The 21937-nt window shown below is 40.1% G+C and overlaps 1 protein-coding gene across 1 annotated transcript; it reads right to left on the bottom strand.

Moving 5' to 3' along the window:
• Positions 1 to 713: 713 nt before the first annotated feature.
• LOC141807797 (phosphatidate phosphatase LPIN2-like) lies at positions 714 to 20717 on the bottom strand. Its single transcript, XM_074694007.1, has 20 exons — positions 20637 to 20717; positions 12178 to 12378; positions 11417 to 11512; positions 8821 to 9101; positions 8630 to 8746; positions 8379 to 8505; positions 7888 to 8302; positions 7195 to 7294; positions 5544 to 5731; positions 5360 to 5453; positions 5188 to 5257; positions 5028 to 5111; positions 4689 to 4768; positions 4190 to 4346; positions 3949 to 4097; positions 3779 to 3865; positions 3545 to 3697; positions 2062 to 2176; positions 1882 to 1985; positions 714 to 1796 (listed from the first exon to the last, which is right to left on the bottom strand). The coding sequence occupies exons 2-20, from the start codon at positions 12367 to 12369 to the stop codon at positions 1652 to 1654; spliced, it is 2754 nt and encodes a 917-aa protein (XP_074550108.1). The 5' UTR covers positions 12370 to 12378; positions 20637 to 20717; the 3' UTR covers positions 714 to 1651.
• Positions 20718 to 21937: the final 1220 nt, after the last annotated feature.

Genomic DNA, 21937 nt, shown 5'->3' with positions numbered 1-21937 from the left:
AATTTTTACCCTAAACACAGTTTATTCTTGTAAACTAACAACTTAATTACTGTAAGTTTACGAAAAATCCGTATAATGTTGTAACTTTCTTCAGTTTTAAAACTTTACCCTTGTAAATTTACAACTCCTTTCCCAGATATTTACAGCTTTACAACCTTGAATTTACAGGTTTGTTCCTGTAAATTTTCAACTTTTTTGATGTCTTTTAACATCTTCATTCTTGTAAATTTATAAATTCTTTTTTTATTAATTAAAAATTTTAATCTTATAAATAAAAAAAATGGTCTCAATAATAAACAACTTTATTCTTATACACTTAAAACTTTCTTTTAAATCTTTTAAATTTTCAAGTTATCCCCTAACTTCATGGGTTTGTTCCTGTTATTTAAAACTTCTCCATATCCACTTTGTTCTTGTAAATCTATGACATTTTCCTAGTAAATTTCCAGCCTCATTCCTGTAAGTTTACAATTTTATTTTCATGACTTAACAACTTTTTTCTTTGTTATTTACAGCTGTATTTTGTGAGTTTTTACAGTTTTACTTGATACATTTAGGACTTAATTTTCAAAAATTAATGATCACATTTTTTTTCTTTTGAATTTGGCCCTGATCCTCTATTATACCTCTCACACTGTCAGAAAAAAAGAAAACAGTTCAACAGTTAGACACAGTTTTATTTTTCAGTCATTACAAATACACTTAAAGCTTACATTGTCAGATAAACCTGTTATCTGGATTATAATAAAGTAATCCCAATCATCTACTGAAAAAACCCTGAAAGCAGCGAAACTGGAGAAATACTGTGTGCTCTAATCACACAAAATAATCACTTTCATAGAAAGAAATCATTTCATTTTACTGACAGCTGTTACTGAGTGTACAAAAAGCTCAATACTGAGATACTGCAGTGTTTATGAGGATTAAATCAAACGAAAAGTACCAAGCTCAGCAGTATCTAAAGTTCAGAAAGTGCTTTAAATTAACTGTCTATTAATAATCAAACCTTCAAAGGAAAGGATGTCTGTTTGTTCTTAACATAAAAGTGCAAAATATCCTTTAAACATTCACACAACTTGAATAAGACTGCATCAGACTATGTAAGGCTTTAAATAGCAGAGAAATAATCTTAAACTTGTTGAATCTCACCTGAATAAAAGCTTCTGCAGCATGAATCTCTTTTCATTATAGCACAAAAACTGTTGAAAGAAAACTACAAGTGCATGATGGGAAACTTCCCTAAATGAGAAACAAACTAGACTCTCATTTAAGCAGAACAGGGCTGTCACTTTCTAATTAAGTTTCAAACATGAGGTTTGAACTGAAATACCCTGCTGTAAACGCAGGCTGCAGTCTCTAAAGATGAATCAGACAAGGTGATGTAGTTTGTCTGGTTATCCAACAGATGGCGCTTTAAGAATTCACTACCATGTCGATGCATGAATTAATTGAAACGAATTACAGGTCATTCGAAATTGGTTCAAATGTGACTTTTTAAAAAAGTGACAGCCCTGAAGCAGAACATGTCTCAGACACTCAAACTCCTCCAGTGGCGTTACAACTAACGATCAGTACGGAGTCAGTGCAGCTGAAGAAACAATGCTCTGAGTTCCTTTAAATTCAAGTACTTGATGAAAACATTCAGTTTGAGTCACAGCAGCTCGTCCAAACACAGCTCAGCGATGGGCTGCCTCCAGTAACAGAAGGAGCTGAACTCCGGGCAGCTGAAGGTGGCGTTTTGCTGGGAACTCCGTAAAGGAAAAACATGTTCCACCAACTCGCTCAGCCGGCTGTATCTGCAAAATAAAAAGCAGCGACAGGGAACAATAAACGTTTGCCACACAGACACAGAGAATGGCTCCAGTGAGGGTTCAGACTTACGATGTTTTATTGCCTTTGGCCTGCTCGAGGATTAGCTCTCCCTTGGGATTCACTGTGAATATCCGGCACACGGGCACACCCACTTGCTTGTAGGCAAACACGTCCTGAAGCATAGAACAATCAAAATCATTCTGGAGAAAATAGCATCTAAAAATATTCCAACATAGGAGCATTACTCACATTTTCTCTGTTTCCAAAGGCTGCGTAGAAAGGAAACGTGTTCGGGAAGAAAAGGTTCTTGATGTCTGTGAGGCATTCAATCTTGAACTTCTCAGGCTTCTTCTCGATGACCTCTCTAAGAAGATAATCACAAAGCAAAAGAAAGAATTAATCTTTGAATTTTAACTGAAGCTTTAAGTTTCCTATCTCAGCTTCACCTATTAAAAATATGAGACTAAAAAAGGGTCAAAAAACAATCATTGAGAGGAAAATCAAAAATATATAAAAATGCTGCAACAGTGCAGTGAATTTTGGTTTGCAGATACTGGTTGGATATTTATTGCAACTTATTCTGTTTTTTAATCTTGAGTGCTCCTGATCCTGCCATGAAAAACTCCTGATATATTTTCCTCAAACTGCCCCCTAATGGATAACATTTTTCCTTGAGAAGAAGCAGTCTACTGATGTTTAAATAACACTGCAAAAAATGACTTCTGTATTTTTTTAGACTATAAATCACACTTTTTTTTCCATAATTTGGCTTGATAAGGAAATATATCTACGGCCCCAATGGCACTGCACATGGACGGAGGAACTGCATCTCCTGCATCCTCTTGTATGTAGTATCAAAACTGCTGTAACTTTATTAAAGTGGGGACATTTATCTGATGGAGTCTAACCGGCAACATTCACAGTAGAGCAGGGGAGGAGAGGGGAGCAGAGTGCCCATGAGCATAGTGAGTGAGAGGAGTGCACGCAGAGAAGAGAAACTGAAACTTAACTATGGTCACAGATATGAGGTGAAGTAGAAAATATTAAACCTCCTAATATAAAATACTTACTCCTTAAAGTTATATATAAATAGTTCAGTTTTCCAGTGAGAACATTTTTTCCCTTCATGATGCATTTTTTAACTGACGTGACTTAAACTCTGGAGGAACCATAGTCTGGAAAATACGGTACTTGTCATCTGGTATCAAAAGGCAATTAAGGGACAGGTAAGGTTTGAATTTATGAGCCCCTAACGATGGCACAAGTATGTTTGATGACACGTAGAGACTGAGTTTTTCATTTCTGAAAAAAAACAAAAAAGTTTCATCACTCTTAAGGTATCCATACGATTAGTGATGGGTACAGAGTTAGGTACTTTTACAGGTGCCGACTGAATTCTGTCAAAAGTACTGGGTACCAATTCACGTAAAATCAAAGGTACCATGTTTAGGTACCTAAATGCATCCTTGTGACTGTGAGGGAGTGGAAGAGTAGGCAATTTTCCATGCTAGACATGAACACAGCACCGAAAGTTTACACAATGAAGAATAAATATGTTAAAGTAAAAATTGTATATTTTATTATTTTTAAAAAATGATATTTTTACCACATAAACACAAAAAAGAACAGAAAATTGGTACTGTTGAGTACAGTTGGGCATTGGTACCGTATAGTTTCAAATGTAAAAAGGTGCCCATCCCTACTCAATAAATGCTCTGTGTCAGACTCTTACCTGTGGAAGGCAGAGAAGAGGCTGCTCGGTGCGAGCATGAGGGGTCCCTGAGGCAGGAGCGTCCCCCTGTCGTTCACCCAGTGCAGGTACCCTCGAGTCATGTCTGCCATGCCAATTGCTCGCGCTGAACAGTACAGGAACTTGTAACCATTCCTGTGGCAGATGACACACATGTTGTAACCTAGGCAACTGTTTTATATCATCTAACTTAGCAGGAGAGTATGTCGTCCTTACTCGTGCACGGAGTGGTAGAGCTTAGCAATTCCTTGATGGGTCCAGTCCTTCCCGAGCTGAGGGAGAATCTGACCAAACACATCTGATCTGTGAAAGGAAAACGATTGACATTATTTCTAGTCTGAGTCCACATTAGAAAAGCAAATAAAGAGGATTGTATTCACTCATACTTGGTGATGGTGCCATCGATATCAGAGATGATGACTTTATCGTCCCAGTTCCACAGGTAGATTGTTCCCTCGCAGCGACACGTCCCCTGGTACTGTGTGGTTATGCTGAAAGTGACGTCATTGGGACCTTCTCTGAGCTTCAGACTCGCCTGAGGAAGGAGAAGGACTTTAAAAATATCCTCCAGATTCATGAGGAGTGGCCAGATTCAGAGATATTATGCAAGTTTGTTTCTCATCTTACTATCTGGTCAGATGATAGTCGGAGAGACTTCTTGTAGGAGTGACAGGGTGCAGCAGCAGGGCTTTCATTCTGCACATGCTCAGTTGGCTTCTGAGCAGGCGCCACAGCATTCAGCTCTTTGGTCTCGTCATCACTGGACCACTCTGCTGCTTTCTGTCTGAGGAGGGAGAAGAAATTCTTTAGTCATCGTGAAGAAAGAAGATGAGAGCAGGAAAACAGTGGTCATGAAGGAGAAGAGGTGAAAGGTACAGAACCATCTGTGGCCACCAGGGGGCAGCAGATCGTCTTCTGTCACTACTTAATGCAGCTTGACTTTGATAAAAATTTGAAGTTTCTCTGACACAAAGGAGAGTCGCCCTGAGTGGGAAATATCAGAATGAGTCATGAAAAGAAAACCCCACAGGCAGACTGACTGGCTAATCCAGCCTCAGTGGGACATGTTTACCCAACACTTCTTGTGTTGGTGTGTGAGGACGCTGGAGCTCTGCTGCTGACTCACTGTGTTTCAGGGGACCGGGGAAGGGCTGAGCTGTCGCTGCTCAGAGGCTCCTGGCTCTCTGACTTGGCCTCTGATGACGACTGCAGAAAGGAAGACACAGTTACACAGTGATTGAAAGACAAAAGGTGGCTTACAAAAGACTCTTTTAAAACCTTTAAGTCCTGACATAATAATGCAAAGCAGATATCTTCTGAGGCTTTCAGGAAAGCTGTTCCCCATTTGTGTTGAATCATTTACAATTCAAATCAGCTTCGTCAGTGTGGGACTCCCACTGACCTCCACCGTAGCGTCAACACAGACAGAAGTGTGACTCAGTCAAGAGCGTCACACACTCAGTACCTGCTTCACGCTGCTCTTTCTCCAGAACCACCAGCGTCCAGACTTTTTGGGCATTTTTTCTTTCACCCAGGCCTCCTCTGTCGCCTAAAATCACATTTATACATCATGTGTGAACAGATACGATGTGCAGTCTAAGTATGAGTTTAAAACAGGAGGATACCTTTGGTAAGTTCTTCTGGAAAGCCTGCATACTGAGAATCAGCGGTGCTGCAAGGGTCCAGTTGTAATACCTGTAGGAGTAAAGTTTTATCTTTGTTATGTTATGCAAAACAGTAAAGTAGGAGTTTTTTTTCGGCTGCGTTTGCATTAAACGTTGGAACCATCAAAGTCACCTGTTTGCAATTCGAACCACCAAGTTAGGATTGTCGATGATGGCTGGGTTCTCTGCGAATTCATTGTAGGTGATGATGTGCTCCATAAACTTTTCTGTGATAAAAAGAACAGAAAAGCCAAGTTACAGATCAATGTGAGATGGAAAAAAATTATACATGTTAGAAGAGACAGAGAACTGGCTACCTTTAGGGATCTCCGAGTTCTCGCCAACACCTCCGCACAGCGACAGCGTGACGTCAGGGAGGTCACCAGCAGAGTCAGACAGACACTCAGTGCCGCTGTCTGCTGCAGCGCTGCCAACAGACTGAGGGGACTGGGATCCAGAGCGGCGCCCCGTCTCCTCCCAGTGTTTAGAAACCTGCTCTGACTCACTGACGCACACAGAGACACATACATATTAGAGTAATAAGAAAACAGCAACCTCCTGTGTTGAAAATTAAGCTGATACAGAGGCAAACATCTTTTGGAGAAAGCTGAAAGTGAATACTGCAGTTCCTCAAGTGTCCACTTGAGGCCTGGTTCAAAAGCAAGTCAATCCCCATCAGGCCTCAATATTAAAATGCCAAACTTGGTTTTTCACTTCCTCCCCCTAAGAGACTACACTCGTGTTTTATACTGACTATGTGCTGCTGCCACAGTTTTCTCAGTCTGCAACAACTGTGGTTGCTAATATTAGCCAAATGTTAGCTTGGCTAAATGTTACCTTGCATAGACCGTAAAACTGAGCTTTTCTGTGCATTCGCCCTGTTTTGCAAAGAGACTTGTTAAATCTTTTACTTTTTAAGAACTCAGACCGTACGGTAAGGAGGTGTCCAGACTTTGTTGGTCACCATCCACCTTCTAAAAGTCAAAACTTGTTGCTGAGAGATATTAAAGTATCCATTATTTTATAAACTTATACATTTTCAAAAATTGTCTTCACTGCTAAAGTTGAAAGCCAAATGTTTGTCTTATTTTTGGTACAAACTGTCTTCTTAGACTCATTATGGTCCACATTTTTATGAAAAGTCCAGAAAAAATGTCATTTTTTTAAAGATGTTTGAAGAGAAAAATGATGCCTGTGTTGCTGGAAATGGGTTTTTTTTTAACCGCAGTGGGAGATTTTATTTTCTTAAGACACTTTTCTGTTCTTGTCAGGGGAATGTGGCTCATGTTTTGTCTAATAAGATATTTATTTTTAAGGAGAAGACCAAAATACTTTCTTAGTATTAATTTTTTGCAGTGAGCAATGGCATTTTTCATCAATATTAACTTTCACTTGCTGCTAAATAGGGAAGGGTACCTTTCACATTTCAAACGATACAGCACCAATGCCCGGTACCTGGCAATCGGTACTGGTACTCAATGGTACCAATTATCTGTACTTTTTTGTTTTATGTGGTAAAATATATCAATTTGTTAACTAATAAAGTATAATTTATTTCAATTCAGCATACTTCTTTTTAAAAAATTTAACCTTGCAGTGCTGTGTTTATGTCCTGCATGGAAAATCGTGTACTCCCTAACAGTCACAAGGATGCATTTAGATACCAAAGCATAGTACCTTTTGCTGTAAAAGTACCTAATTTGGTACCCATTTCTACTGCTAAAGTTTCCAAGATAGATTGAGAGTGTGGTCGTGTCAACCTCTTCCAATATAGCGACCGCCATCATCAAACATTATTGCCCCTCTGGGTGACGTCACTGAGATTTCCCTCATGTTTTATGACAGTGATGAGCAAAACTTGCCACTGTTTAATTTTAATTTTTGCGTTTTTCTCACACAAACCAGCAGCAGGTCCACATTAAAGTAAAAATGAATCAGAGGACTCCATTATTTATTCTTGCTTTGTACCTCTTTGGGAAGTATCGGGCGACAACATCTGGCTCTAGTGCGTTCAGGTCATCCAGGTAGATATCTTCAGGTCCCTGATGTTGGCTCCTCTTCCTCACACCTACAGTGAAAGTAACAGAAACCTTCTTAGAAGTTGCAGACTTCCTTTTTTCTAGCGTGTGCAGCTCAGCCCCAGACACAGAATGCAGAAACAGGCATGAAACAGAAACCACTTCCTTCCTGATAAACACTCACAGGAAGTGTATACACGCTAAAATCATGCAGTGAGGAGCTGATGTGAAATTTTCCCATGCCTTTTTGGACGCTGAATAAAAATGATGAATGAATGAACGAATGATAAATAACTTTTTGTGGAGAATTTCAACATTTTCTGATCCAAGGTGTGATTTAATGTGACTCTTCCCATGTGAGTTTGACCTAAATAAATTAATGTTTCCTTATGTTTGTCATAAAAGCTAGTATCCTGAGATATAAAGAGATTGGGATTTCATTTTTCTGTAAAGTCAAAGCTTATTTTTTAATAAAGTAAGATATTTAGCACTCCTCCCAATCCCAATACACAAGAGGATCCTGCTTTGAGAAACACGTAAAACCATTTCATGCTCCAGAGATGCAGCCTGTCTGAGCTCCTTTGTGTTTATTTAAAAACACTTAAGGAGACTGATGTAGAAACAAGTGATAAAGCTGCTTTACTTCTCCTCTTGTCGGTCACTTTGGTGGAGGTTTTTGTGTCGGGATAAATCGCCGTTGAATCTGTCCCTCCACTGGCTGCAGAGCTGCTCTCTCTGCGACTGGGAGGTGAGGACTTCCACCTTGTCTTGTGTTCGGTCTTCGTACTGCTTTCAGAGTCAATGGTCTGAGCTCCAGAGGTAATGACACTGCTGGGGATTAGATCTGAACGGTGTGGCTTGGTGTCGTTTATGTCAGGTGGTTTGTAGCTGACGGTTCGAGGCTCTGGCTTCACGATACTGCAAACAGGATCTGTGGTTCTCTCTCTGTCTTTGGACTCTTCCTCCATGGCTTCTGTGCTCAGGATGACCCTGAAGTGTGTGCTCTCTGAGGGGGTGATGGTGAGCGTTTTGGGCTCGGATTTCTCCTTTTTGTTCACCTGGATGTGAGAAAGAGAAGCATGAAATAAACCTACAAAACCTTTGAGTTACTCTTCATGTAGACTTGATCCTGACCCTGGTTGATTCTGGAAACTCTCCCCAGCTCCACTGCATGTGAGACTCGGCTCTGAGCATGCTCTCTGCCGGCTTCACCATCAGCTCAGAGTCACTCTTTGGGGACGAGGGATCTGACGTCTCCCTGCTGTAAACAAACACAACGTTTCCACTGAGTCAGCAAAGTGGACCCTGTGGGACTGATTTGTTCAGCGCAGATTGTACAGATTGTGTGTTTTGTGTGTGTATAAAGAGTGTAAATATTTGCGTACGTGCTGCAGGGAGACCAGTCTCCGTCAGAGAAAGGGTAGCTGTCCCATTCGAGGGCGGTAAGTGGAGAGTGCTGCCTGTGGTCCATGCTGTCCTTCAACGTGGACAGCGAAGACGTTCTGAGGTCAGAAACAGGCAAATAAACAAAACGTCCACAACACATCAGTCTAAAATCACGCCTCTGTCTTCTTACCTTCCATTGTGTGAGCTGCGCTCGTCGTCTGAGCTGAGCTCACACAGCTCCAGCTCTCCTCCAGCAGCTGCTGTTTGCTCCTCTTTCCGCGGCTCAGCTTTGTGCTTCCTCCTGCGTCTCTTCCTCTTCTTCCCGGCTGAGTTGGAGCAGGTCTGAGGGTTTCCAGAGGCCGGGTCTTCTGGACTTGCAGGCTGACTGCTCTCTGCTGTGGGCTCCCTGCTCCAGAACAAAGGGTCCTCTGTGGGGATGGGCGAGGTCACCAGGTGAGCTGGGATGGTCTCCTGTTTCCAGGTAAAAGAGACAGATACAAACAGCTGTTTTCAGCCACAGATGTGTATATCAGCAGATTGAAACTTCTATTTAGCAATAATGAAAAAGCTACTGTTTGGAGCTTCAGTGAGAAACTTTCTACATGTGTTGAATTTGGCGCCCCCTATGGACGAAGTGGTACCTCTAATCTCTCTTCACATTTTTGAACAAAATAAATCATCCTGTTGTCTTTTAAAGATACTTCGAGGACTGTTGATGCAGTGACACCTGTGGCTGAAGTTGGTAGTGTTTTTCTGTGAATAAAGACTCAGTTTCCCATGAGCACTTGCCGTTATAATGACGTGCCTCTTACTAAGACCTATGTTTGTTTTGCAGAGCAGATCGTCTTTTAAACCTTACTTTTCTTTGTCCGGAACAAACTTTCCAAGGATGCAAAACAACAAGTTAATATCTTAAAAGTTAAGTAGCACCAATTTTTAAAATGTGACAACAAGCAAACTGTGGAACCTCAGTTTGTAGTTTAGTGTCCAGAAAGTTTATTAAGCAAATTATCTGTCTAGTGTTACTCACAGTCCAGTGCTCTGAAATATGCCCATAATATGTAACCTGCCAGTCATCTACCAAGCAGAGCTAACGTAACCTTGCTCTTCATTTTATTGACTGACTCAAGTTTGTGCCGACCACTGCAGAATAACTGCTGACTGTGGGTTGGAATGAACATTATCACATACAGCTTAGCCCATGTTTGAGCCATTTTTTTTCTTTTTACCAGTCCATCTGCTCCAGTGTCTAATATTATGATGATATAAGTGATAAATCCAAGAAATCTTTTTCTTTTATCCCATAGACCCCAGGATAGCGCCAGTGCTGCCATTTGCAAATTAATTTACGATTGGCAGGGAAACTTAAAAACCAGATAAGACAGACTGATCATTCTTTTGTCATATCAAATCTGGGGAGTTAGACTTTCTTATCGCAACATGTCACAAGAGGGCTGTTTCCTTCCCCTAATGTGTTTGCAGAAATCCAGCTTAAAGGGTAAACAACAAAAACACCATGATCCAGACTGCGATTGTTCACATCGCGTCCAACGTCATATACATGTCATGTTTTTTTTACATTTCTGTATTTAGTGAAATTTTCATTTTTTTAAAGGTTTATTGCACTTTTTTTAGCAACTTATTTAGTAAGTCTGGACATAAGTCTTTGCATTTTATTAAAGGTCCCATATTGTGCAAAAATCACTTTTTTAAGTCTTCTAGTGAAATTTGTGGGTCTTTGGCTTTCCTCCCTGCCCACAAAATGTGATATTTAATGACAAAACCTGTACTTAGTAGTGCTTGTGAATGTAAAATCCTGACCTAAAACGAGCTGTTTGGAATTTGGGGATTTGCTGCTCCAGCAGCCATCACTGCTTTGTTTTTGGCTGTAAACAGCCACATAGTTCCATGCACAAGCTTCCCATCTTGGAAGAAGACAAGACTAAGTGGCTAGAGTTCATTTATCAAAGACATGTGCCAGCTACACTCAGTAAAACTGTGCATGTGTGTGCTAGTCACTTCACGGCCGACTGCTTCTCCAACTTTGGACAGTACAACAGAGGGCTAGAGAATAGACTGGTCCTGAATCCAGGCGCATTACCAACCATCCGCTAACAAACCTCAGACCCTGGAAATGTGAGTATTTTAAATGCTGTGTGCTGTGGAGCAGATGTAAGAGCTTTTCCTCAGTGTCCCCCTGTCTCTGTGTTAGCTTCAGGATGCTAACTTTAGCTGCGGTTAGCCTGTTGTTTTAGCCTGTAATGTTACGGTAAACGAGCTTCGCTGTTTTCTAAACATTGTGCACTCGGAGCTCGTGGCGCCGCTCTCAGTGATGTAGAAGAGCGGGGCGGTATCAGCGGTGGCTCATTTACATATGAAGGCCACGCCCACTAAATCAGAGCGTTCTGAACAGAGGGGCTATGAGAGCCTGGAAACAATGCTGCTGTGCTTGATTTTTTTGGCTTTTTGGACCAAAACATGTCACTACCATTTCATGAAGACACCAATGATTCATATTTAACTGCAGAAAAAGAGCAGAATATGGGACCTTTAAGTGTTGCATTGATGTACAGCTAAAGTTTTTACAAAAATGACACTGCCACATGTAAATATGTAAAGGTGTGCTCTAGCAGACTCGATGTGGTGGGTCATTAAGGGTTAAAAGGCACCTATTTTATTCAGTTTCATTACCAGTTAAAAACATATAATAGAAGCTTTAAAAATTCAGATAACATAAAAAAAAAGTTTTATTGTATTTTTTTGATTGTTTACTGCCCATTCCTTACATTGCACTGCTCCGTCTCCTGGACGAAAAAGGCCTCTCCGTTGTCTCCAAGCTTCATGTGAAGCTCCACAGGTTCTCCATTGATTTCTATATCAATCTGCAAAGTCAGACAACACACTACAGTTAACAACACTCTGAACAATGCTTCACTGTGTTCACCACAAGAGCAAACTGTGCCACAGATTTACCTGAAGAATTAGAGTTAAGCCACAAAGAAATAAGAAACAGCTTATTCAAATGCTGGTGATTTCCAGCAGTGAGTTTCGATCCATTTATTAAACAGAGCGTGTTTTATTCAGACGTGAGCTGCCTGAGAATTAGGTTGTCAGTAATAAGGTCAGTCATGTAAATAGGCGCAGTGTTTGAAATATACACGCACTTTCTATCTTTACATCAAGACATCAAGCGTGATCTCAAAGTGTCTGCAAGAGTCTGACGTTTGATGAGCAGTCGAGACCAGGCTTTGTTATGACAACAAGAGATAACTTCCTGAACTGTCTGTGTCACAGGTAAGCTTGTAAAGATAAGACGACGCTTTCTGGATGAGATGAATCTTTACAAGCTTTGAGTAAGTGGCTAAACTGAGCTTTAGACGGAGCATCCCACCTCAGTGGTCAGCTGATGATGGCACAGGGTCTAAAAATAGAAAGAAAAGGACTGTCTGCACTTGTGGGAGGAAGAAGAAGAAGGAAGGGATGGTGATGTTGAGTAAGAAAGTAGAGGCAGAGGAAGAGATAGAAAATCAAAGCAGCGAGCACTCACTACTTTCTCCCTGGAGCGCAGCACCCCCAGTTTCCCGAAGCGGACGTGGAAAGGGGAACACTGGAACGTCCCATCAGGCTGTCGCACCACGATCACATCGATACATCCTGACAGAGTCGCCTGATTGATCCCCTTGTACAGCTCCCTCACTGTCACCAGCACCTGGCCTGCCAGCTGCCCCACGTAGTTCATCGTGTCCACCTGTTGGCAAAAACCACAGAACACCCGCTCTGATTCTCACTGTAAAGAGGCTCCAAACATGTCCGATTTACCAGGATAAACCCTGACACTACTCTCTTTTTACGAGGCTGGTGTCCTAGAAGTTAAGCTCCTGTTATTCAAAATAGTGTGCAGAGGCGAAGCTGGATGGTCCCTGAGCACAACGGCTCTGTCCCATTTTCTTCAAAAGAGTCCTGAGCTGAGAAAGTCTAAATCCGGCTGCTGCAGACCAGGGAGTGTCAGAGAGAGGAGACACACTAACGAGTGAAAAGTGTCCAAATTTGTGTCAATATAGCCGTCTCCTCTAGTTATTTATAACCCTACTTGATACTTTCTAACATCTTGGTGAAAATGTGAAGTTTTGTTCATCATTTGCACAAAGTAAGGTACAATGAACAATAGATTTGTGACTAGTTTAAGATAATCATGACTCAAAAACTAGGCTCTGATTTTATTGATACAATGGTTACATCCAGCATAGGGATGGGCTTTTCAAGCTAAAATGCTCCTTGTCAGTCACTGCTAATTAGGGATGGATATTGATAAGATTTTATTGGTACCAATGCAAGTTTCAATTCCCTTATCAGTTCCTCCTGTGAATCCCTACATCAGTGTAAGGTCTGATTGCTCCAGCTTAATGTCAAGAATTACCAAAGGATTCATTGAGCATAAAGGCTAACGATGACAATGGATCGAACCATTTCTAAGCAGTTCTTAACTGAAATGATTTTCCATACTAGGGATGCACTGATACTAACCCTGGTATCGGTGTATCAGTGTCCCTCAAAGCTGGATTGGTATCAGTGGGAAAGAGGCCTATCCATGGTGCCAATCCAGGCAACCAGCTCTATGCCTTTTTTTAATGGCGCCCCTGGCTACTTGATTTAAAATGTACCTTTGATGCACTTTTTTTTGCTGCATTACCAGTCTAAAGGGTATAAAAGTTTCCTACTTTACTATTGAATAGAATTTCTGTACATTTTGAAGCATTATTTTTACCAAAATACTGCTAAACATTTGAATTTTTTATAGTTTAAATAAATACTATGTCCAGTCATTCCATCCACTCATTTTTTTTTTTGCCATTTACCCAAAACATTACCAGTCTTATACCACAGTGGGGCACGCAGGTTATTACCCGTATCAGCATCGACCGATACCCAAAGCCCAGGTATGGGTATTGGTATCAGAACCAGAGAAGTTGGATCTGTGCATCCCTAATCCATACCCATCCCTAATTATTCAATTAGTTGGATTAGATATGATTTACAAATGGATATAATCTACTAATATATTCCTGTTTTCCAGAGCAAAGGTCACTGTTAAGCTCATTTTTTGTTTATTTTTTACATAGAGGTTTCCAAAATTCTTCACAAATTTGTGGGGTTTTTTTTTTGCAGTTCTGAAGCTCTTACTGAAGCTTTAACTGTTGCACTTCTAGTTGGTTAGATATTATGATTTTATTATCTAAGGTTTCTTTATTCCAAAGTTTACGTGAACAGCTTGCAGGTGCACCCTGTAAACACCAACTGGTTGTTGTGTCACTTTACAAACATGAGCTGTTAATTACTAAGGAAAAATACATTTTTTAGATGAAAAGGTAGTCATGTAAACTATTAAATTATTTTTTTTAGTACTTAACGATTATTCAAACATTAAAAAATCGCAACTCATTTCTATTCCAGAGAGTCGAGGCATCAAAGAAACATCATAAACTGAGACATTGTTCAGTCGCGTGAACGAGCTTCCCTCACTAAATCTCCACATCGTACAAAGTCTCTTTCTTCTTATGAAACACTTTCTTGTAAAAACATATAATTGTAACCCTGACATTTAAACTCCACAACGTCAGACTTTTGTTTTAACCCTATATAAAACACACAGAGGCACAAAACGTTGGTTGATGTTTACGAAGTTATGAGTAAATTTTTCAAAACAAGAGGACAAGATTCACAGCAGGAGACAAACTTCCCTGCATGTTCCACAAGAGTGTGAGTTCACCCTGTTTTTATTCACACGGACGCCGGTCATGTGGTGTCATTATGTGGTTACCTTATTTAGGATTGAGGACAGTGGACTACACTGACGAAATCAAAGCTGGATGGACTTTGGAGCCATTCAGGTTCTATGACTGGCACAGAAAACTTTAATTCAGCTGGCAAAAACGCTCAGATGTTATGAAAAAATTGAACATCTTACACAACTAGGAAAAGGGTCATATAAAAACCCTGCATGATTATTTAAATTAGCTATTTACATTGTTATTTGTTTGATTTAGTGGATAGTGGATGTTTTTGCCTCGTCTTAATAAAGAAATCCTAATTCTACAGAATTGAATTCAATGAGTCATACATTTACAATCTAATTTCTAAAAATTTGAAACATCCATTCAGTTTTATCACTTCATCTTATATCCATGACATACTGTCTGATTTCTTTCACTCTGACCAAAGAAGTAGGAATCAGTTGATTTAATTGTAGTATTATGATTAAACCTTAGATTAAAAATCAGCTCAAAGTTTCAGTTAGTACTTTGGTTAGGGTGAAATCTGAGTGAGATAAACCAGAGAGGACAGAAATCAACACTTTTTAAATATGCAACACACTTTAGTAAACAGCTTTAAAAACAACAACAAAACAGGTTTAATCGGTGAAGTTGGAGAGAAACCAGCGTCCTAACTCACCAGAGTCCACGGGGACTTCAGGTGCTCGTCACGCTGCTGTTCAGGTAACCTCTCTGAGAGCTCCATTTTACTCCAGCTGGACTGAGCTGAGGCCTCCTGTCCTCCTCCAAGCGACCTGTCTAACCCCTCTGACAGAGCTAGAGTAAAAGCACCCCGAGCCCCGGCCCTAAAACCCTTACATAACCCCTCTAGCACTAGCCCCCTGTTACCTCAAACCTGAACTGTTACAGCGTATTCAGAGAAAACAGTGTCATAAAGCACTTCATCAATGTTAAAGTTCAACAACAGATCAAGTATTTACTCCCTAACAATGAAAAAGTCACCTGGAAGCTGCAGTTAGCATGTTAGCGTTGGTGTGGTAGAATATTCAAGTTGAAGTACAGTATTAAGTAATCACCTGAGCTGAAGCAGCTAAAGCCAAGAGGAATTCGGTGAGCTGTTTTTCAGGTCATAAGCTGACTGAACTCTGACTAGTTGATGAATAAAACACATTTTAATGCGGGAACTGGGGATCATAAACATCCATGCTAGCAGACAAAGAAGAGCTGAAAATAACAGCACAAACATGCTAATGTTTGGCAGACAAAATCCTCACCATAGATTGGCGAGTTGGGTCTTGGTTCAGGACACTCTTGTAAAATACTTTTTACTCTCAATTAGGATTTCTGGTTTAAATCACATTTCGATCAAAGTAAGTTAGCATGTTTTTTATGCTAGTAAGTCTGAAGTGAGCTGGGGATGTTGAAGATATTTTGCATTTTGCCCTGGATCAAAAACTTTTTTCAACATCCTGAAGTGACCATGAACATACATATGTACCAAATATTTGGAAAGTCTGTTCAGTAGCTGTTCAGTCATTAAACTGAAAACCAGAAATTTTGTACGCTGGTTATTTTTTAGGCCTGGGCCCTGTTCTACAAAGCAAGTTCAGCCTAGCAAGATAACCTTGGCGCTACCTCGCTGAACTGAGCGCGGTAGCCGGCGGTCTCTCTACACAGCTTTATGACGCTGGTTATCAACCTCATAAGTTGATCCAGCTAGGCAATGAGCGCGTGCACGCATAAAAGGCGGAGCCCGCTGCATCTGACCAATCGCAAACATGGAGCAGTCTGGAGCGTCAGAGCAGGCCGGAGAGAGAAGGACCGCATACTTCACACAGGAGGAGCAGGAGGTGATCATGAGGAAGTATGACGAGGTGAAACATGTAATTAACATTAAAAGCAACACCGTTGCTGCTGCTAAAGCACCTAAGGAGTGCTGGCAGAAAATTGCTGACAGTCTAAATGTGTAAATGTAGTGCCAAAAAAATCTTTTGTGCCATTATCATCCTGAAATAGCACTGTTCACCATGCACTTTTACTGTTACATGCCACATACCTAATTTATTTCTTAGATGAATTTATTCATTTGTTCTTTCCTATCATGTTTACATTTTTTGTGTGATATGTAGCCCACATGAACCCTACATGAATTCCTGTCACAATTTTAATACGGGCAGTAAAACATTGTCATGGAACAGAAGTGATGGCATTGAAGATCTTATTACGGCAATGAGAGTTCTTCATTCCCTTTAACTGTTGCCATGGAGACTCGTCTCGCTGAGGAGTGATCCCGTGTCGTAGAACAGGGAATCCGGAACCTATCCTCAAAGCTACCTCGCTAGGCAGTAATCCTGCTTCGTAGAACAGGGCCCAGTTCTCAAGTTTATGTTGTGATAATATCTCAGATACAATGAAGGAATGACTATTGGAATAATTAATATTTTAAACTGTTTCAAAAAACTTAAAACTGCAATTAGTGAAGAATTTCTTCAACATAACAAACGAAACTGAGGTGAAGTCCAATTTTGCACGGCCAAGCTAGCATAACACTAACATTAAGTATACAACAACTATGCATAGAGGAAGGCAGGAACTACTCAGTTAATCATCAAAAAGTTCCCAATGACTATCAGTCAAGCATTTCAAGCATTTACCAGTAAATAAGTGATAACTGAGTCATTGGCGATAGAGTAAAAGTCAATGAATCCTCTGAGGATTTTTAATGTTTGAACAAATGAGCAAACCGTCCAATAGCTTTTCAAGTCTTGATCAAAGTATTAGCCTGGCTGACAACAGTCTATAACTGAAGCTATACGAAAAGTAATTTTGCCAACATAGTTACCAGTGCTATGGCTAGCATTTGCGGAAGTATGACACTTCTCTTGAAGTGGGTACTAGTACCTTTTGGGGTACTTAGGAGACCTTCAGAGCATATTTGATTATTCAAATTCAAATGTTCAGTCTGGCACAGTTCCTAAAGATTATTATGCTAAGTATTGTGTGTGTATGCTGTCGTTTTTTGGGGTTTTGGGGTCTTCAGTGATGAGGGTGGCTTTCCTCACTTCTGAGCTCCTGTACAGTTCAGTCAGAGGAAGTTGGGCTGTTCTGTTTATTTTCCTGGCCTGATTTATTATGTGGGAGAATGTTCCTATTCAATCAGAAACTCGGAGCTTAGCCCTGCTCTGTATCTCTTTAAACTGGCTTTTTACAAACTGAAAATATGCACTGTTCAGGGTCACTCACTGAAAAGTTTGAGAACGCCTCTCTCATGACACACGCTGATAACATTATCACAGTGTTGACACTCTGACACTATTATCAGCTTCCCCTGCAAACCACAGTGCATTATAGACTGAACGTGCAATACTCTGGTAAGCGACAAAGCAGAAGTGTCTGGATGAGAGTCATCAGCCACGATAGAAACACAGCACAACCAGATCTCTCTAGTGAGCTGACTGCACACAGTCTGCTCTATCTACGCACAACACCAAATTTAGTAAAAGCTTCAACTCCCACGGGACTTCACCTGGAGCTCTCTGCTGCAGCTCTGCAGGCCTGAATACAAATGAAGTGTGATGATAATCTGACGCTTTGGGAAATGTTCTCAACACCTTTAGATTAGTACTAAATACTTGTGTGATGAGGAGCTGTTGACACGTATACATATATAAAACTAGGATGCTCTCACAAGGACTTCCTGGATTACCTGGATATCCACTGACATGTTCAGCTGAAGATCTCCAGCTTACAGGGTCACTCTTTCAACTAAAACACTGGGAGTTGATGGAGACACATTGACACTTTTAGAGATTCACAGCTGTGTGTGGACAGAGGGTAAAATAAAAACAGCAGATGCTCCACCAATCAGGATTGTTCAACTTGAAGGCCCCGCCCCCTATAGTTCCTTGACACCTGGAAAGTACTTACCTTTACCCACATTTGAAACAATACAATACCGACTTCCCGTACCTGGCAATCAGTATTTGAACTCAACAGTACCAATTTTTAGTACTATTCTGTGTTTATGGGGTAAAAAATATCAATTTGTTTAACAAGTATAAGTATTTATTTTTTTCAATTTAACATATTTATTCTTCAATATACAACCTTGCAATGCTGTTTTTATGTCCAGCATGGAAAATCGCCTACTCTTCCACCCCCTTACAGTCATGAGGATGCATCTAGGTACCTAAACATGGTACCTTTTGACTTTACGTGAATTGGTACCCGGTACTTTTGACAGAAATTAGTATGTACCTATACAAGTACCTAATTCAGTACCCATCCCTACTTACCCTCAGGGAGAGCTGTTTCAGGTCCCAATTTAATACCCCAGAACTAAATTAAGAACCTAGCTTCTGGTTCTGTCAAAAATCAGGTGGTTCCTCAAAATGTCTTTAGTTCCTGGTGAAAGTTTCTGCAGTTGAAAAGCACTTTTATCCAACTGCCTGTTTTTAAAAGGTCTTTCCAAAAGCATAAAGAGCTTTTTTTTGGTTTCCATCATTTAATATTACATTTCAAAAATTAAAAACGTGTTCTAAATTAGTATTCTATCGTAAATTGATTCGCAATTTCAAGATTAAGGTGTTCTCAAAACTGATAAATCAATATGATAATTTGTACGATGACCCCTGAAGTCTAGAGGAATCTTTTATCTTGAGCACACAGGAGTATAATCTTGAGGTTAACATCTTGTCAGGAAGGGATATTATCTTGTCCTCAAAAGTTATCACCTTGTGCAAATATTGCAGATGCCAATTGTTCCACTTGTCATCGATTTCTTCCATTTCAACAAGATAACTTGTTCATACAATACAAAAATTAGCAAACTGCAAAACTTCAGGGGTAGATTAGTCTCAAAAATGTTTATGGATTGTTTGAAAAAGAAAGTGAAAGAAAATGTCTGAATTTTCCATGTGAAGACATTCGTCAAATAATTAAACTGAAACCTGAATATGTTTATGTTTCTATCAAAAAAAGAAAGTGAGAGTCTTGAAAGGTGTTCAAACATTATGCAACTCAAAAAATGAGTCAACTTACATCTGACTTTTGGAACAGGTTTTGGAAACTATCACAGAAGGGTGTTTAACTTTTTGTTTTTACTTACAGTAGATGGCTGAGCCTCTTCATTCACAGGCACCGCACTGTAATGACACACTATCAGTGAAAGCTCATAAGCTTCAAATTAGATAAATGATATGGCTGCCTCTGTGTCCCAGAGTTTTCCAGATCTTGTTTTATGCCCCAGTGCATTGAAACAAATCCAGCACCACCAGGTTCCATCCAGGATCTGAGCGCACCTTAAGAAGGTGTTAATCCCACAAACAGGATTAGTACAAATCTAGCTTTCACTGTCCATGCACGTTTGTCCTGCTCACTACGCCTGAGTGTCCAACGTGATTCTGAGTAAACCAGTGCTGCTTTTTACTGGGGTTGTGAAACTGATTCTGCAGAATTCATTTTTCACCAGTTCCTGAAATAAGAAATGTGTGAATGTTGACAAGAATTCACGCCAATTTTTGAATGAGACCAGTACCCAAAAATGATCTAACATGCAGTTATGTAAAGGAGGAGAAGCAATAAATAGTAATGGTTTAAGACCATGTTATATATTTATATACATAACATCTTTTAAAAATACAGAATTTTCCTCTGTTTTTTTATTCTTGGGGTGGAAATGTATATTACCACCTGGAATATTTCCATATTTACTGTTCATTCTCCTACGTTGCTTCAAGCGTAATAGTGCTGTATTGACCTATATAAACGCACAAATAACTCCTTAATCTTAAGTATAGCGCGAATTGATGAAACCTACATTTTAGCAGCCAATGAGGTCAAAGGAAGATCTTCAAATCTGTGCACGAGCCCCTAAATTTGACGTAACGTAATCACGTAGCGATGTAGAAAAGTGTTTTCGCGTGAGGTGTTCAAAGACACGGTTAATATATTTAAATTTGCTCTAATACAAAGCAGTTACATACACATACCGTCGTAAATATTCGGTTAAAAGCGTATTAAAACATGTTATAACACTTTAACAGTGTATTCACTAAACCAAAAGTGCTCACTACCCGCTAAATTATCAGTCAGATGATTTTTATGACTCTCCTGCCGCTACAATACAGCACAGCAGAGCGATAATCAGTGTTTCTACCCACTCCTTGGTTAATTTTAGTATTCTAAAATAGAGATATAAGGATACCAGGGATAATATCTACATAACTTCTCCTACCTGCCGGAGTAGAGAGGCTCGCCCGCAGGCAGTCGCACCTTCCTCCACTTCCTCCGCCGGTACTTTGTTGAGTCCTCTTTCTCTTTCTCTCTGGCTGAGCTGAAGCCGACCACAGCACGTGACCCTGCAGCGCCGGAGCTGCACGTGATTACAGCACAGGGGGATAATGAGGGGTTAATTATTTAGTTTGACTGGTTGAAGGAGGGGGGGACTGAATTTTAAAAGATATATTTTAAAAAATGACTTAGATGTGTTAAAATTGAACTTAGAAATACATTTTAATTGATTTCTTTTTCATTCAACACCTTATTTATTCAACAAAACCCAATTCAGATTTACACGTAGCACTACTTTGCTAGCTTCATTTATTACCTCAAAGACACAACCTTTTTCATTGGTGATACTAAAGTGCCAATAACTGCAGTTCTTTAAGTGTCCACTTGAGGCTGTCTCTTGAAGTACTGGAAACCAAATACACACCAAGCCCAAAATAAAATTAAATAAACAAAAAAAAAACCTTTTCTAGCAAAATAAGCATGTTGACAGATTGATTGAAAAAAAAAAAAAAAACTTTAGTCTCAACAGCTCTTTTCCCTAAAGGCACGGTGTAAGGGGGTGAATTTTGAAGCAGTTTAAAAAGACTTTTAAGATCGTGAGTTTTCCCAATCAGTATTCTTCATTTTTTTAATTGATAGTTACCTCTTTATATTTGACTTTAAAGGGGACATTTCATGCTTGTTTTTCCTTTTCACTATGCCAGACTAGGATGCCTGTAAAGCATTTCTGCCCTCAGTACAAGTCATTTAGTTCCTTCATTGCCCCACAATAGCGTTCTCAATATCCTCATTTTAGGCCATTCTGAAGATCTCGTTGAAACGCTCCGTTTCAAGAATGACCTCCAATAACCTCGCAACGTCACAGCCCTTTGTGCTCTGATTGGTCAGTTCTATTAGAGGGGCGGAGGGGGTAGAGTCAGGGGGCGGTTTTTGCAGCATGGCATTATTTACAAAATCGCTATATTGGATAGGGCAGACCGAGCGAGTTTGCTGTTTGCCAAAACTTCACCGTAAGGCATTGATAGCACTAATAAAATGGTACTGTAACATGTATAGTTTATAGGTTTATACTCGGCTCTTGGTGGGTGTATCCCTCAGTGGCGATTGTGTGACTAACTGACATCACAGAGGAGGAGCTGCTTTATCAGATTACTCTAATAAAAAGAAAGGATCCTCGTGTCGTCACAAAGGTCGAAATCTCGCAGCCAACTGGCAATGACCTATTTTCAGAGGCATCAAATCTCG

The sequence above is a fragment of the Halichoeres trimaculatus genome, unplaced genomic scaffold, assembly GCF_033239565.1.
Source record: "Halichoeres trimaculatus isolate MK-OKI-2021-1 unplaced genomic scaffold, fHalTri1.1 fHalTri1_scaffold_18, whole genome shotgun sequence".
Taxonomy (NCBI): Eukaryota; Metazoa; Chordata; class Actinopteri; order Labriformes; family Labridae; genus Halichoeres; species Halichoeres trimaculatus.
Note: the sequence above shows the minus strand (reverse complement) of the source record. Positions and strands in the feature narration are given on the sequence as shown.